At 42.9% G+C, this 14,453-nt stretch overlaps 1 protein-coding gene across 1 annotated transcript in view; it reads right to left on the bottom strand.

Annotated features, from left to right (window-relative positions):
• ZBTB10 (zinc finger and BTB domain containing 10) overlaps positions 1 to 12,695 on the bottom strand; it is a 33,555-nt gene extending 20,860 nt beyond the window's left edge. Inside the window, exons 1-2 of the mRNA XM_058528935.1 lie at positions 11,654 to 12,695; positions 1,351 to 2,239 (exon numbers count right to left, since the gene is read on the bottom strand). Coding sequence (XP_058384918.1) covers positions 1,351 to 2,239; positions 11,654 to 12,619 — 1,855 coding nt within the window. The 5' untranslated portion in view covers positions 12,620 to 12,695. The remainder of the gene's footprint in view (positions 1 to 1,350; positions 2,240 to 11,653) is intronic.
• Between the last annotated feature and the right edge of the window lie 1,758 nt (positions 12,696 to 14,453).

Here is a 14,453-nt window from a genome sequence, read left to right as displayed (position 1 = left end):
GAACACTAAACCCAAACCTAAAAAAGCCAGAGGAACCATTTCACAGGATTACTATGGCATTTTGCCCTTTGGGAACTAAAAACAATGATTCTTTTTAACAGAAAGTACTCCATCCCCAGATGATCAACATCATGTAAATCAGACACTGAACAGTTACAGAACTTTGAGGCAAAACAAACATTAAATCATGAATGACAGTGGTGGACAGTCTGGGGTCTGTATAGGAAAACCTCAAACCCACTGGGCTGCTTCTTCAAATAAAATTAATTTAGGCACACGCAATTAAAGGTAAAGAAAGGTTTCAAATCTTTCTATTTACACTCTTCAACAATGGTCCCCTACCCCATTTTTTAAAAAACCCACACTATAAATGTGATATGCTAAGAATCTTGTCAATATATCCGCAAAGGAATGTATACAAGTAAGGTCTCAGAGGCCTCTCAAGTAATGCAAATGAGAATGAAAATAAGGCGACAGCAGGACAAACTTAAAATATTCCAGCTTCTGGAAGATTTATGGTGAGAATAGAACAGTAAGTAGCTCTAAACAAACAAGAATAATCCTATTATCATTTGCAAAATTATATAAAGCACTTAAATGTTTAATTACAAAAAAAAAATTAGAGTAAAGAATGTTAACTAGGGCCGGCCCCGTGGTTAAGTGCTCACGCTCCGCTACTGGCTACCCGGGTTCGGATCCCGGCTGTGCACTGACGCGCCGCTTCTCTGGCCATGCTGAGGCCGCGTCCCACATACACCAACTAGAAGGATGTGCAACGATGACATACAACTATCTGCTGGGGCTTGGGGGGGAGGGGGAACGAGGAGGACTGGCAATAGATGTTAGCTCAGAGCCGGTCTTCCTCAGCAAAAAGAGGAGGATTAGCATGGATGTTAGCTCAGGGCTGATCTTCTTCACAAAAAAAAAAAAAAAAAGAATGTTAACTAGGTCTCAAAAAGGTTCTAAAATGACCAACTGAATATATATTACAACTAAAGATTTTATTTTTCCCACCACTGGGTGCAAAAAAAGTGGGCACCGAGGCCAAAGATCAGAAAAGTCAAAGAACTATACACAGAGTCCATATGCCATATAACAATAAAGGAAAATGCCTGATTATTAACACAACCTTTGAGAAACCCACATATACATGCCTAGAGAAAAAACTAAGGTATACCAAAATTATGTGCTTGTTTGAGTGATTCTTCCTCTTCTAACATTCACATTTAGTATTACTTATGTGTATTACTTACATAATGAAAAAAATACTTAAAAAATATACTTCAAGATTATATCGAACTAGAATTAGAATGAAAACTGATGAGATACCTTTATATATACAATATTTACCTGGTTCTTCCTTGATGAACGACAAATCTTCTTCTGGATAGGCAACAGGTGGCTGCATCACTGAGCAATCTTCTAAATTTGTTTCATTATTAGGTGGTATATTATAAATAAATCTCTTTGTAGTTTGGTTTTTCCTCCTTGCTTTGCCAGTCTCTTGAATTCCCTGGGATCCCATATTATTCCAAATAAACACTTTTGTTTGACCTTGAGATTCATTTTCAGCCAATTCAGGTGAACCATCCTGGACCCAACTACTGTCATTCATTTGGTAGTTTTCTATTTGGCCCTCGTCGACATTACAACCATCATTTTCAATTTTTACATTACTTGCCAAATTGGTAAGATTCCTTGTTGCCCAAAAACTGGCAATTTTTTGATCCCGTGATGAAGGCAGACCATCTCTATTAACTGGTTTTCTATTATTATAGTCCACAACTACAGACTCTGGAGCTTCTGATTTAATGCTTATATTTAAGGCATCTTTAATGAAATTTCGGCAAGTTTGAACAACTTCACTCATTTGAAGATAGCTGGCCACTGTCATCACTTCAATGGCATTTTGGCTTGTGAGCACCAGGTTACCAGAATACAAGAAGTCCAAGATGACTGAAAAACCTTGAACTGCAGCAATATCTAAATGGGTAGTATTGTTTTGGTTAGGGCTTTCTTTGTTTGAAAAGCAGTATAAAGTCTTAAAGAAACGGCTGCCTGCAACCAGGATGTTCTTATGAGCTTTAAAGATTTTTCCGCTCACAACAATGCTGACATCACAAAGAATACCTTTCTTTCTCTGTTCATTCAGTTGTCGAAGAAGTTGATAGCAATAAGAGTTCTCATTTGGCCTACTATTAAAGTCACAGTACCCCTCCTCTGATGGTATTTCTGACTCCTGTAATTGGATGGAAAACATATTAAATTTTATTTACTTTTTAAAGCCTCCAAACCAAGAAAACAAATATCATCAATATAACTTTTTAAAGCACTAATCATATCCTAATTTGTTAGTAATCATTATGTATTTTGAGACTGAAGTGTTCACAATCCCAAATATCGAGAGGAAAGAAGTGAACAGCTTGGTGCAAGCCATTGCTATTATAAGAAAAATCAAACACATCTGGATGAGGATCAGCAGGATTTCATTTAAACAACATGTATCATGTTATTCTTTCCAAATATAAGCTAAGAACATGGATTAAGAATTATTTAAAATTAAAATGGGCATTTTATTTTATAAGAGAAACTTTCATTTATAGGAATCAAATTAGTTTGCCTTATCTCTTCAACTGATAGGAATGCAGCAGTCTTTCTGACTGAACTTAAAATATTCAAGTTACAATATGCCAGGCTTCTCATCCTATTTAACACTATTAAAAAGGCAAATTTTAAGTCCTGGCGAACATTGAATCAAATAGTTTAGGTCAATGAAGTTAATTAAATCTAACTAGAGATAAAGTTAAGACCCTAATAGGAAAATGTGCTTCAACTACAAGAATATCCAGTTATATAATTTCCCAATCGACTTTCAAAATGTCTTCTCTCTTTAGGGTCATAAATGGTAACTGTAAGGTAAAAATTCCTGAACTCAAAATTCTTAATGTTTATAATTTCCCCTCTTATCAATGTTGTAAGTATTCATTATAGTTCTGTTCAGCATCACTCAAGTTATGGTAATGTCCTATAAAACAATAAAGGTTGTGTGATATAACAGCAAGAATAAAGGAGTACGATCTAGATTTCGGAATGCTGTCTACACCAGTTGTTAACTGTATGGCCTTGATCACCATCCCTGAGTCTTTTTCTTACTGTAAAGCAGTACCAGAATGTTTATAATTAAGGCTCCCTAAAGGCAGAGATACATATCCTCGCAGCACCTTGAGAAGTGCCTGGCACACTGTTTAATAACTTAGCTAGATAACTGAAGTAATCATTTTTGCTAATAGAAAAATTGCTTAGACTTTTCTGTAGAAAAGATGACTGAAAATGCTGACCTTATTTGGGTGTTAAAAATTCGCATTTTCTTTGATACAAAATATTAATTTAAACGGGCCATTTCTATAAAATAATGACACACACATACGGATCTACGAATATATGAGCATGGGAAAAACATGGAAAGATGCATATTAGATTGTAAAAATGCTGGGAGGACTGATATGCCTGGAGAGAAGAGAGGAAGGGGGAATTAGGAAAAAAAAAAATAGACAGGTGTAGAGAACGCAGCTGTTAAGATTGCAAAAGAATTCTCATGGAAACAATATTCTAAATGGTGGTGAGATTCCTAAACAATCCCAAAACTCTGTTTAACCTCATCATGAGTATGGCTAAATTACAAAAATATTAAGTTTAATTCTGAGTTCTGAACACAGGAGGCCATACATATAATAACCCCAACTCTTTGAAACTAAGCTAGGTCACATGGTCCATCTAAGAATTTTTGTTCTGCTTCCAGATATAAGAAGCCAACTGAAAGAACCAAAATATTAGAATTCCAGGACACTTTAGTATTTCACAGGGATAATGAAACAGTAGATAACCCTGCAAATCTGGGGTATATGATCACTATAGAACGAAGCACGGAAAGCAGAGAATTTCTTTTTCATTTCCAACTGAGCCTTGGCAGCCTCCTATCACCCCCAGTACCTCAAATGCGTAATGCCTTTATATTCCATCACCTCCCTCCCCTACATTCTCACTCTACCACACCAAAATATCCCATGCTCTAAATTAGCTATTTTATCCTCCTACCAAAACATCCAGTCCTCAGCAAAAACTGGTAATAGCCAAGGTTGGAGTAAAATAATGAAAACAAATAATTCATGAGTAAGTCCCACATTTTTGCTTTTGTCGGGTGGAGGAAAGAAGTGAGGTAAAAAAGATGTTTTAACCTTAGATCTTGTATATTAACTGTATGTTGTGAAATTTCAAACCATTTAGCAAAGGGGAATGAAAATATTTAGGACTTGTGTGAAGAGATGTAGAACTAAACTAATACTAAAAACGTCTATAATAATTATTGCTACAGTGTAATTTTCTATAAAAGCATCATACTGTTTAGTTGATTCCCTTTTAGGAGACTATATGAATAAGACTTTTTACTAATTTGCTTATGCTCTCTGCTTATGCTCTCTATTCACTACAGAAATTTCCGAACTTGAACTAGGAATCTTTCCGAGGCAGGCCTGAAACTAAGCTTTGCTCATGCGTGCCGTCCCTGCCCAGCGAAGCTCACTTGGTTCAAAGTTCCAACAGGTACTGCTCTAACAGTACGAGCTCGGAAAAAGCAAAAATTGTAAGCACTGATCAAAATTTGGCAGCACATCATGAAGTGTTTGTGGAAGCAGTGAATTAGCATTCACAAGTCAAGAACTGCCTTAAGTTTATACATCAAGCAGTTCAAAACACTTTAAGGAGGTGGCCATGTCTAACGGTAGTAAGTCATTTTAGGCTATGGTCACTTTGTTCTGAATTTTCTGGGCCAGCCCCAATTTCTGAAATTCTTTGCCATTATCAGACCAAATGTCCTAATTTTTAAAAATAACTCAGACAAAAGCCTATCCATCAAAATACCTGCCCATTCTATTTTAACACAAACTATACAAATCAAACACAACTATTCAACCACTGTTTTTTCTCATTACTACTGTACAAGAACAGTAATGTTCCCGGCTTTTACAAGCAACACCAGCAATTTCTTTTTCACTACTGATTAGAGCACCATGCCATGTTTCTGTAGCATCTATTAAATATACCCTTCACAATGAAAGGTTTACAAGTCAAGAGTATATATACTCTCCAAGGGGAGTATTATTTGAGGATTTGGGTAAAACAGAGCTAAATAAGCACACAGAACTAAACTAAATTGCCAATATTATTTGCTGAACCAAATAAATCAAGAAATTGTTAGTTCTGAAGACAAATCTTAGAGTAGGTCCCAAAAAACTCAAGTCATTTCTGTCTTTTTGGTTCCTTATCTTTCCATGTCCACTCTTAGTATATTGATAATATGAGATTATCACCGATAAGTAAAAATATACTGATGAAAAGGTTTAACTATTTCCAGAACTGGTCCTTTCAGATGTTGGGAAACTTTTTCTATTCTCTTTCCCAAAAAGGAAAACACAACTTAGCCCAGACATTAGTCTAAACTGGCTAACCAGGAGATTTTAAGGAAATGGACATTCAGACTTCTAAAATCAGACAGTTTGTTACACTGGGGATTCTATAAATACAAAAAGTCCTCAATTTTTTTATTTGTGAAGATGCCCATAAGTAAAATTACAATTGGAGATCTAAGAATTAACTCTTCCAAAATTAAAGAGAATATGGAAAGGTGTCTATTTAGTTAAAATCCTCATAACACATTATCTTCAAATTTATTTCCAGAGAGGCTAAAAATAGTAAATATTTTACTCATGAGGAAAAAGGTACTAAAGCTTGAAAAATCCTGAGTTTACTTGTTTATGTAACAAGCATTAAATGAATGCCTACCTTAAACAGGTTCTACACTGGGGACCCAAAATGAGTAAGTATAGTTCCCAACTTGAAGGTACCCTACTGGGCAGGACTCTTAAGGTACTGAAGAGTATACAACTGTGGAACGACAGCAGAGAGCAGGTGTATCTAATCCAGTTTTTTGGAGGTGGGGGAAATGCTTTTTGGAAGAAAGATCTGAACAAAGCCTTAAAGGATGCAAGAGTGGGATGGGAGGATGAGCATTCTAAGCACATAAGACAGCATGAGAAAAAGAGCCAAGATGGTCTACAGCAGCCTCACAATTTCAGATTTATGAAAGAACTTCAAGCTGATCCAAAAAAAGCTCAAGAAATGCAAATATGCACTTATGAATATTTTTGGAGGTAAGTGTCTACAGCTTTCATCAGATAATCAAAAGAGACTGAACTCCCCACAAGTTTAAGAACCACTGTTATAGGTGCCTTACAGAGCTTTAGGAGCACAGTGATCTGACTGGATTAGCAGATATAAAATGACTGTGGCAAAGTGGAGGGTTAATATCAGGGAACTAAGACTAGAGGTACTGTGACATGGGGAAGCTACTGTTAACAGTGTAACATACTTGCCAGAAACAAGGCCCCTAACTAGGGAGGAGGGACAATGTTAATGGGAGGAAGAGGAGGTGAGGCAGACCCTGAAAACATATTTGGAAGGTAAGAATCAGCAGGATCTGAGGGATTAACTAGATGGGGAGGGGGAATCACAGAGTCTTCAGCATTCTAGCTTAGGGAGCTAGCTAACGCCACCAACTCGTAGAGAATCCAAAACCACAACCCAGTCTCCCCACACTTCTGAGGGGAGAATGGGAGAGAGAACTTCAGTTGTAAACAATGAGCTCATCTGTGGTCAATCCATAAATGATAAGAAAATATATTTAACTAAAAATCAACAAGTAATTAGTATTTACTTCCCTACCTAGAATTATAGTTCTCTTTTGATAAAGGGATTAGCAGGAAAAAAGACATTTCCAACACAAATATCAAAGTGTAAACTGAAAGCATTAAAAATATAAAAATCTTTACTACTTTTGTTGCAGCAACCCACTGGAACAGTATATTGAAAGAACAAAACATCAATTTCTACTTCCAAATCCAAATTTTAGAGAAAAATCAAATTCAATTTCTAGAATGAGGACAAACAAGGCCACAGCAAACGTGATGCCCAATAGATGCCTGCTAGTGGTACCAACAAACTCTAACAGCCAGGAGAGAAAGACAGAAGGTCTCCTTCACAATACTCTGATAACCTCTACGATCTCCTAAAGTGATGGCATCTTTTCTTGCAGTTTGAGTACTATCCCCAGAAATTCTAAATCTATAGGTCTCGGGTGGAAATCTTCAGGCGATTATAAAATCCAGCCAACTTTGGATACCGAAGATATGCTTTATTACCAGCTCTCTCCTCAAAACCCACACACACTACACAGGTGCTTCTAAACAGCAACATATACACGTTTCATCATAATTTTCCTTTCTTTAAAACTGCTAAATAGTTTGCCCATTTGTTAACAAAATAAAATACATCCAATTTTAGCGTGACAAGAGATATTCCATAACCTGGAGTCTGTCTAAGAGATATTCCATAACCTGGAGTCTGTCTACCTATTCAAACTTGATTTTTCATCCTGCTCAGCAACCAAATTATCCACTTCTCGGACAAATCAAGACATCAATTTCCATTTTGCTCGTGCTGCTTCCAAATGCAGTGCCTGGAGTGCCCTCCCCTCCTTGTTCAACACCTATTCTCATTTAACACAATTAAGTTCAGGAGCCAATTCTACAAGCTTCTCCTAACCTTCACAAGCAGAACTGATGACTTCTTTCCTTTAGTGTCCTCACTATAACCTGAACACACCTCTAACATGGTATCTATCATTTTATTGTCACATCTGTCTCTCGCCACTAGACTACAAGTTCCTTGAGGGCAGAGAAAATTTCTTACTTATATGTTTATCTCCAGTGCCTTGCATCTGCTAAGTAAGTAAATTAAAAGGGCACAAAGAAGCCAATCTTAGATACACTATAAGGTATAGTCCAAGACACACTACTAAAAAGTTGAAAAACACAAGGGAATGAACCCGTTCTTACTGAATCGAACACAATCAATGTTAGAACCTATACAGTTAGACAAAATGGTTTTTAATGGGCCATAGGCTCATCTTTAATATCTATTTCTCCTTCTTAGTGGAAGGTTTTTCAGACTTTCTTCCTCAATTGTTAAAAACAAACCTTTGAGCCTTATTTTTGCCAAATGCAAAGAGGGCTGGTACATCTGTCCCACCTTTGCTTTAGCCACTGACCTCAACATACTACAATTTGTAATTTCAATCAGATCACTGATCTGAATTCAGCTGTCTACTTTCTGGGAAGTAGATAACTAAATCTATAACAATAACACATTTAAGTGCTTGTTTTAGGTTTAGTAAACTGCAAAGAGTTGACAGAATGTGTAATTTAGGCTACAAAAATTTCACAATTGGGTAGAAAGTGATCTAAACCAAGATACACTGGTAATCACTATTATTAAAGCAATTTTAAAGTCCTTTGAGCCAAACGGTCAAATCCTGTATGAGCTAATCACTGAACTTGACTCTATGAAGATACAGTCAGTTGTCACTCAAAATAAAAACTATTTGTTGTCCTGCACATCCTTATACTCACATCCTTATAAAGAATACAGGGATTTCTCCGAAATAGAAGGCTCAGAACAGATTCCGAAAGCATATTTAGACTCTCCCATGAGCACTCCTTAACAACCAACATCCGATTAACAGAAAAATATCAAACTTTTTAAGTATCCGCTACAATTTTTTGGTTACCTCCATGGAATTAATGAAAAAGGACTTTTCTTACAGAAAGTCCAAGAAAGAAAGGTAACTCTTAGTGACATACTAAGATCTGGCCCAACTCCTCTCAAACAAGCCTCCTTGAAATTTAAAAAAAAAAAAAGGGTATGTGAGGCAAATAGAATGAACTGCCCCCGGCCTCAAACTGAATTCTTGCCTGCAGAACTTCAGGACTCTCATTTCAATACTTTTAAGGCAGGAGAAAACTAATGCAAGATATTCTTCATGAAGCTGAGAAAAATTGCATGCATGATGAGAAAGTCTCAGGATGTTCAAAGAACTGGATGGCTAAAGCCTCTGAAGGTACGAAAAAGGAGAACTGGATTGCTCTCTAGAATCAAGAGTGATTCCATGAGGTAAAGTGGCTCCCAAACTGACAGAACTGGTAACACTGAGACATGAAGTACCAGGCCACACACACACAATCTTCTTATAGGACAGTTATCTGCGATGAAAATGGGTAACGATCACAATAATGATTATCGTTTACTAAGTGATTAGGTGCTGGCATATATACTTTGCATACATGAGGAAGCTAGACGTTAACTCATTTATTTGCCTGCCAAGAAAGTAGAGGATTAGGACTCAGGTCCTCCTAACCTTAAGCCCAAGAAGGCTCTTACAGACTGTGTTATACTGCCTCCTACAGGTATCAAAGGCTACAGGGCAGTGGAAAAAAAAAATTGAACCCTGCCCAAAGGAAGAAATAAGTCAGTTGAAACTGTCACTCATACTAACAAGACAAAGAGATTATGTAGGTGGTACCAGGGGTCAACAGCAAAGTAACACCCCAAACTAAGGTTAGTTAGAATGAAAATAGAGAAATGATTAGGATCAGTTCAGAGTGGAAACATCCAAAATCCAATCAAGGGAACCAATACATAGCCTTAGACAAACATGCCTTACTAAAGTATACTGTCTTCAGTCTAATGAAGGAATGTCCTAAGAGAAAGATGGTCTGCAGATTGTATCTATAAAAAGGGAGTTTCAAAGAGACAAAGGGGAAGGGAGGGATAATTCAGAGATCAAGTTGAGAAAAGGTTTTACCTAGGAATGAATTTCCTGATCCAGATATATGCCTAGGGGAGAAGGATGCTAAGTCTATTATAAGGTTATCCAACTAATTCCCCTTCCTCTGATTTCAGGTTCACTAAGCAGCTAATTATAATTTGCATTCCCATTCAGATTTGCCTACAGGGAGAGAAGATGCTGATATGAGGAGTAAACTGGTCCACCGTACAACAAGAAAATTCATTCTGTGTTTCTAAAATTTTCTAAATAACCAACCTACCATTATTTAGAAAAGTACACTTTCATTTTCACAAGTCCCCCACCTCCATCATCTTACTAAATAACTTCAAGAATACATTACTTAACCCTTTAGAGCCTCAGACTCCTCTTCCGTAAAATGGGAACTTACTTTGGAGAGTAAGGTAAAGGTGTGTTTGGCATATGGAAGACAAGGAAATGTTAGTTCTATTTCTGTTAGTTCTATTTCACTCCACTGCCCAAACTCACAAAGCTAGTAATTGCAGAAAGCTGAGATCTGAACCCAGATTTACTCCAAAACCCGTTCTTTTTCCATTACAACATTCCTCATAGGCTCTAGTCTCAGTTGTCACTAAGGACTCTAAGACTTAGGACAATTTACTTAAGCTTTCTAGGCCTTATATTTTTAAGTGACCTTCCTTCTAGGGCTTAGGCAACTAAAATTTGTGCAAAACCTATTGCCACTGTCCACTGGGAAAAATAACCCTATGCTTTAAAGCCTTAACTTCTGAGAAACATCTGTGCTACGGACTTACTGGATAGTGCCTAATTAACTCCAGTATAAGAGTTCCGAACAGCAAGATCACTCCAATAAAAATACAGAGGGACTAATATCTGAAAGTTGCCTCTCTAAAACCAATGACCGGCTACCAATACAAAAGAATGAATTCCATCCACCACCACAGATTGTCTACAAGTCTTAAAAGGAGGAGTGATCAACATCTGTTTGGCTTGAAAAGGGATTATTGAAATGCTAAGACTACTATCTTTAGACTGGAAATATTAAAGCAAGTACTAAGAATTAAAATATGGCTTACTTGTTTTGTAACTTACAATTTCAAGGAGTTTGGTAAATATATTCCCTACCAGTCTAAATCAACTACTTGATACAAACAACCTCGTATTAAACATTTCTAATATGCTAAATTTAATGTAAACTGCATTTATAAGAAACTTTTTGAAAAGAGGGATTATAGAAAATCTCAGCACAGAAATCTGGGTAGAAGGAAACAAGTAAAAACTACAATAATTTACCAAAGGCACACCTTTGGTAAGAAAGTTCAACAAGAAGTTCAACGGAGATGAATTTAGTAAAATTATTCACAAGAAAAAGGAGTGTTATCCAAATAGCTTCCTCTATATTTACATACTACTCCCATATTTCACATTATCCTGACCTGATGATAGAATTTTCTCGGTTGGATGTTTTCCTGAAAAGGGTAGCGTCAAACCTTAAGGAAACTGTTTAATTCATTCTTCAAAGATGTGCCAGATTTTACTTCCACCAGCACGCTAAAAGACTACGAACATAAGGCAGCTTTTCTAAAATCACAGCAAATAAAATTCTCGACCGCAAAATCAACCTTTTAGGGTTAAAACCTTCAACCTCGCTTTATTAAACTTTCCTTTTGATTTAATCTGATGGGCCAAGAAATCTGAGTCATAAAAAAATAAGCCAAATTCAGCGCTGCGATTAGAAAATTGCCATTCCACCCCCCTCCCCGCCCCCAACGCTGATAACTTTCGAAAACTTGTTCCCAGCCTCTCCAAACCCCCACGCGGAAGATCCCTGCACCTCTCTCCCAACGGGAACGATGCCTTCACCCAGGAAAGTGGTTTTAAGGGGACAAATCTTGCCCTAAAAGGTCTGAAAAGTGGGAGCAGGAGCTACCGTACCTGGGCGTTGGCTTCGTGCAGTTTGTGCTCGGTGGAGACGTGGTGCCTCAGCAGAAGGGTTTTCTTGTAGTTGCGGGTGCCTCGCGAAAGCTCGTCGTGCCCCACCTGGGGAGGGTCCCCGCTGGCCCCGTCCTCGGGGGGCTTCTGGCACCAGCCACACGACATAAGGCCAGTCTCCTTGGAATACCGCAGCCAGGGAAAATCTTTGAGCCAGGAGATCTGGAAGGAGCACTGGAGCTTCTGCATCAGGGACTTGGGGCGCGCGAGCGGGAAGTGCTGGACAGTCTCGCCCTCGCCCGCGCCCGCGGCGCTGCCCTCCGCGTCGTCCCCGCCATCGCCGCCCGACCGCCTGCTGCTGCTGCAGCTGCCGCCTTCCGCCCCGCTGCCGTCGCCCAGGCTCGCCCCCTCCTCCTCGTCCTCGCTGCTGTCGCTCAGGGACGCGCCGTCCGGCACCGGCTCCTTCCCCTCCAGCGCGTCCAGCTCCAGCTCCACGGCCGCCGGCCCGCGCCCATTGAAATGCCTCAGGGGCCACGCCGAGGGCTCGGGGCGCCCGCGGCTGCTGCCATTGTTGCCGAGCCCCCCGCCGCCGCGGAAGGCCAGAGTCCGACGGTTCCTCTCGGCGAGCAGGGGGCCCCCCGCGCCGCCGCCGCCGCCCAGCGAGCTGGGGGCCCCCGCGTCGGCGGGCAGCAGCAGCTCCTTGGCGTCGTCGGCGGCCGGCGCGGCGGCGGCGGCCTCCAGGTCCCGCGGCTCCAGGCCCTCCAATTCCGCTTCCTCGTCGGCCCCCCGCGCACTGGGCTGCGGAGGCGCGGGCGGCGGGGGCTGTCTCGGCTGCGGCTGCGGAGGCCAAGCCGAGGCCTCCCCGCCGGCGTTATTGTTCGCGGAGCCGCCGCCGCCGCCGCCGCCGCCGGTGACCAACCCGCCTCCTCGGAACGCCAGCGTCCTGCGGTTCATCTCACTGAACGACATGGCGCGCGCCGCCGCCGCCGCCCGGCGCCCCGCTCGCGCCCGGCCCCGGGCCGCGTCCCGCGCGCTCCCCGCCGCGGCGCCCCCGCCCCCGCGCCGGCGCTCCGCTCTCGCGGGGCCCGGCCTCGCCCTCCCGCCCGGCCGCCCGGCCCGCGCTCGCCCCCGGGGCCGCCTCACGCGTCCGCCGCCGCCCGCCGGGCCGCCGCCTCCGGGCGCCTCCGCGTCCTCCGCCCCCGCCCCGCGGCGCTCCGGGCAGCGTCCCGCGCGGAGAGGGGGGCGGGCGGCGGGGAGGCGAGCGGCGAGCCGGGCCGCGCGGGGCCTCCGAAGTTGAGCGGCGGAGTGCGGGGCCCCGGGCTGCCCCGCTGGAACGCCGCGCGCGCACACCGACCCTCCGACAGATATCCCTCCTCCGGCGCGCCGGCGAGTCCCGACGCCGCCGCCGGCTCCCGAGGCGCCGCGGCCGAGAGGCACGTTACACGGCCGCGCTCCGCCACATAACGAGCCGACAATAAAGCCGGCGGAGCGTTTCCGTCCGACCAGGCCCTGGCGGAGGTCGAATGGCAAATGAACAACGGACCGTGCGCCCACAATGCACCGGGGTAGCAGTAACCGCTGGAGGGGGAAAGGGTGGGGGCCGGGCGGGGGGAGGGGGGCTGGGCCTGGGCTGGGCCGGGGTGGGGTGGGGGCGCCAGGGGACCGGGAAAGGGGCCGGGCCGCGCCGCCGGCCCGGGGGCGGGGGTGCGGCCGCGGGGAAGGAAGTGGGCCGCGGGGCGGGGGACAAAGGCCGGGCAGGCCGGGGGTCCCGGGGAGGGGCGGGCGTGCGCGGCGCGGCCGGGCTCGCGGAGGACGAGCAGCTGGCGAGTGTCAGGGCCGGCCGCCTCCCCGCCGCCCGCGCGCACCTCCCCGCGCCCGGGGCGCACATCGCCCTGCCCGCGCCACGAGTTCACCTGGGGCTCGGGGGTGACCGTGCCGCCGGCGCGCGCGCTCCGGCCGCGTCTGGTGCTGGGCGTGGGTGGCGGTGCCCGGGGCAGGGAACTTAGGGCGTCCCCTCACAAAGACGGGGCCAGGCGGTGCCTGGGGCGCGAGGAGCTGGCGGCCACGGACACCTCCTCGGCCGGGGCATTGTGTGCGCCGGGCCGCACCTCGGGCCCCGGGCGGTAATCGTTTGGCAGAGAACGCACCGCCCCGAGTGTCTTATTGCTGTGATGAAATGGAAATTTAAATAAAAGGTCGAACACGTGCGTTCACTGGGAAGTATTGACATGGGTGTTACATCACCAGCAGCCAATCAGATAAGCGCAGTCGTGTTTATACTTCTACAACCACCTTGTGAGTATTACAGTATGTCATAACGTTATAAATATTAGGGTTTTCCCCAGGAGCGGGGCGGAGTCTGCTGATACGGACGTGGTGTGCGACTCCGAAGACGGTGTGTTCAGAGGCAAGAATCAATTTTTAGGATTTGTTTTTTGTTAACCGTGTACGTTGCAGATGGAATTTAGAATGATGAGAAGAACAAATTAAGATGGAAATGAAACTCCTACCATCATCATCTTGGTCGAGTTTTTCAGAAAAAGGTGTTGCAACTTAGAGCCCTTATGCTCCTTATTTTTAACATTTCAAGACGCTAATGCAGAAATAGAAGTATAATGATGTACACCTGAAATTGATACAATGTTAATAAACCAATGTTACTGCAATAAACAAAAAATTAAAAAATAAATCAATAAAATTTCAAGACGCTAAATTTAGCAAATTCTAAAGTGTTCAGACTCATTTTACTGTTTTAAAATATGGAATCTTAAATTATTTAAACCTAGTTCAGGTAAGAAAGATG

Source organism: Diceros bicornis, chromosome 33 (genome assembly GCF_020826845.1).
Source record: "Diceros bicornis minor isolate mBicDic1 chromosome 33, mDicBic1.mat.cur, whole genome shotgun sequence".
Taxonomy (NCBI): Eukaryota; Metazoa; Chordata; class Mammalia; order Perissodactyla; family Rhinocerotidae; genus Diceros; species Diceros bicornis.
The sequence above is the reverse complement of the archived record's forward strand: the minus strand, read 5'-3'. Positions and strand labels throughout refer to the sequence as shown.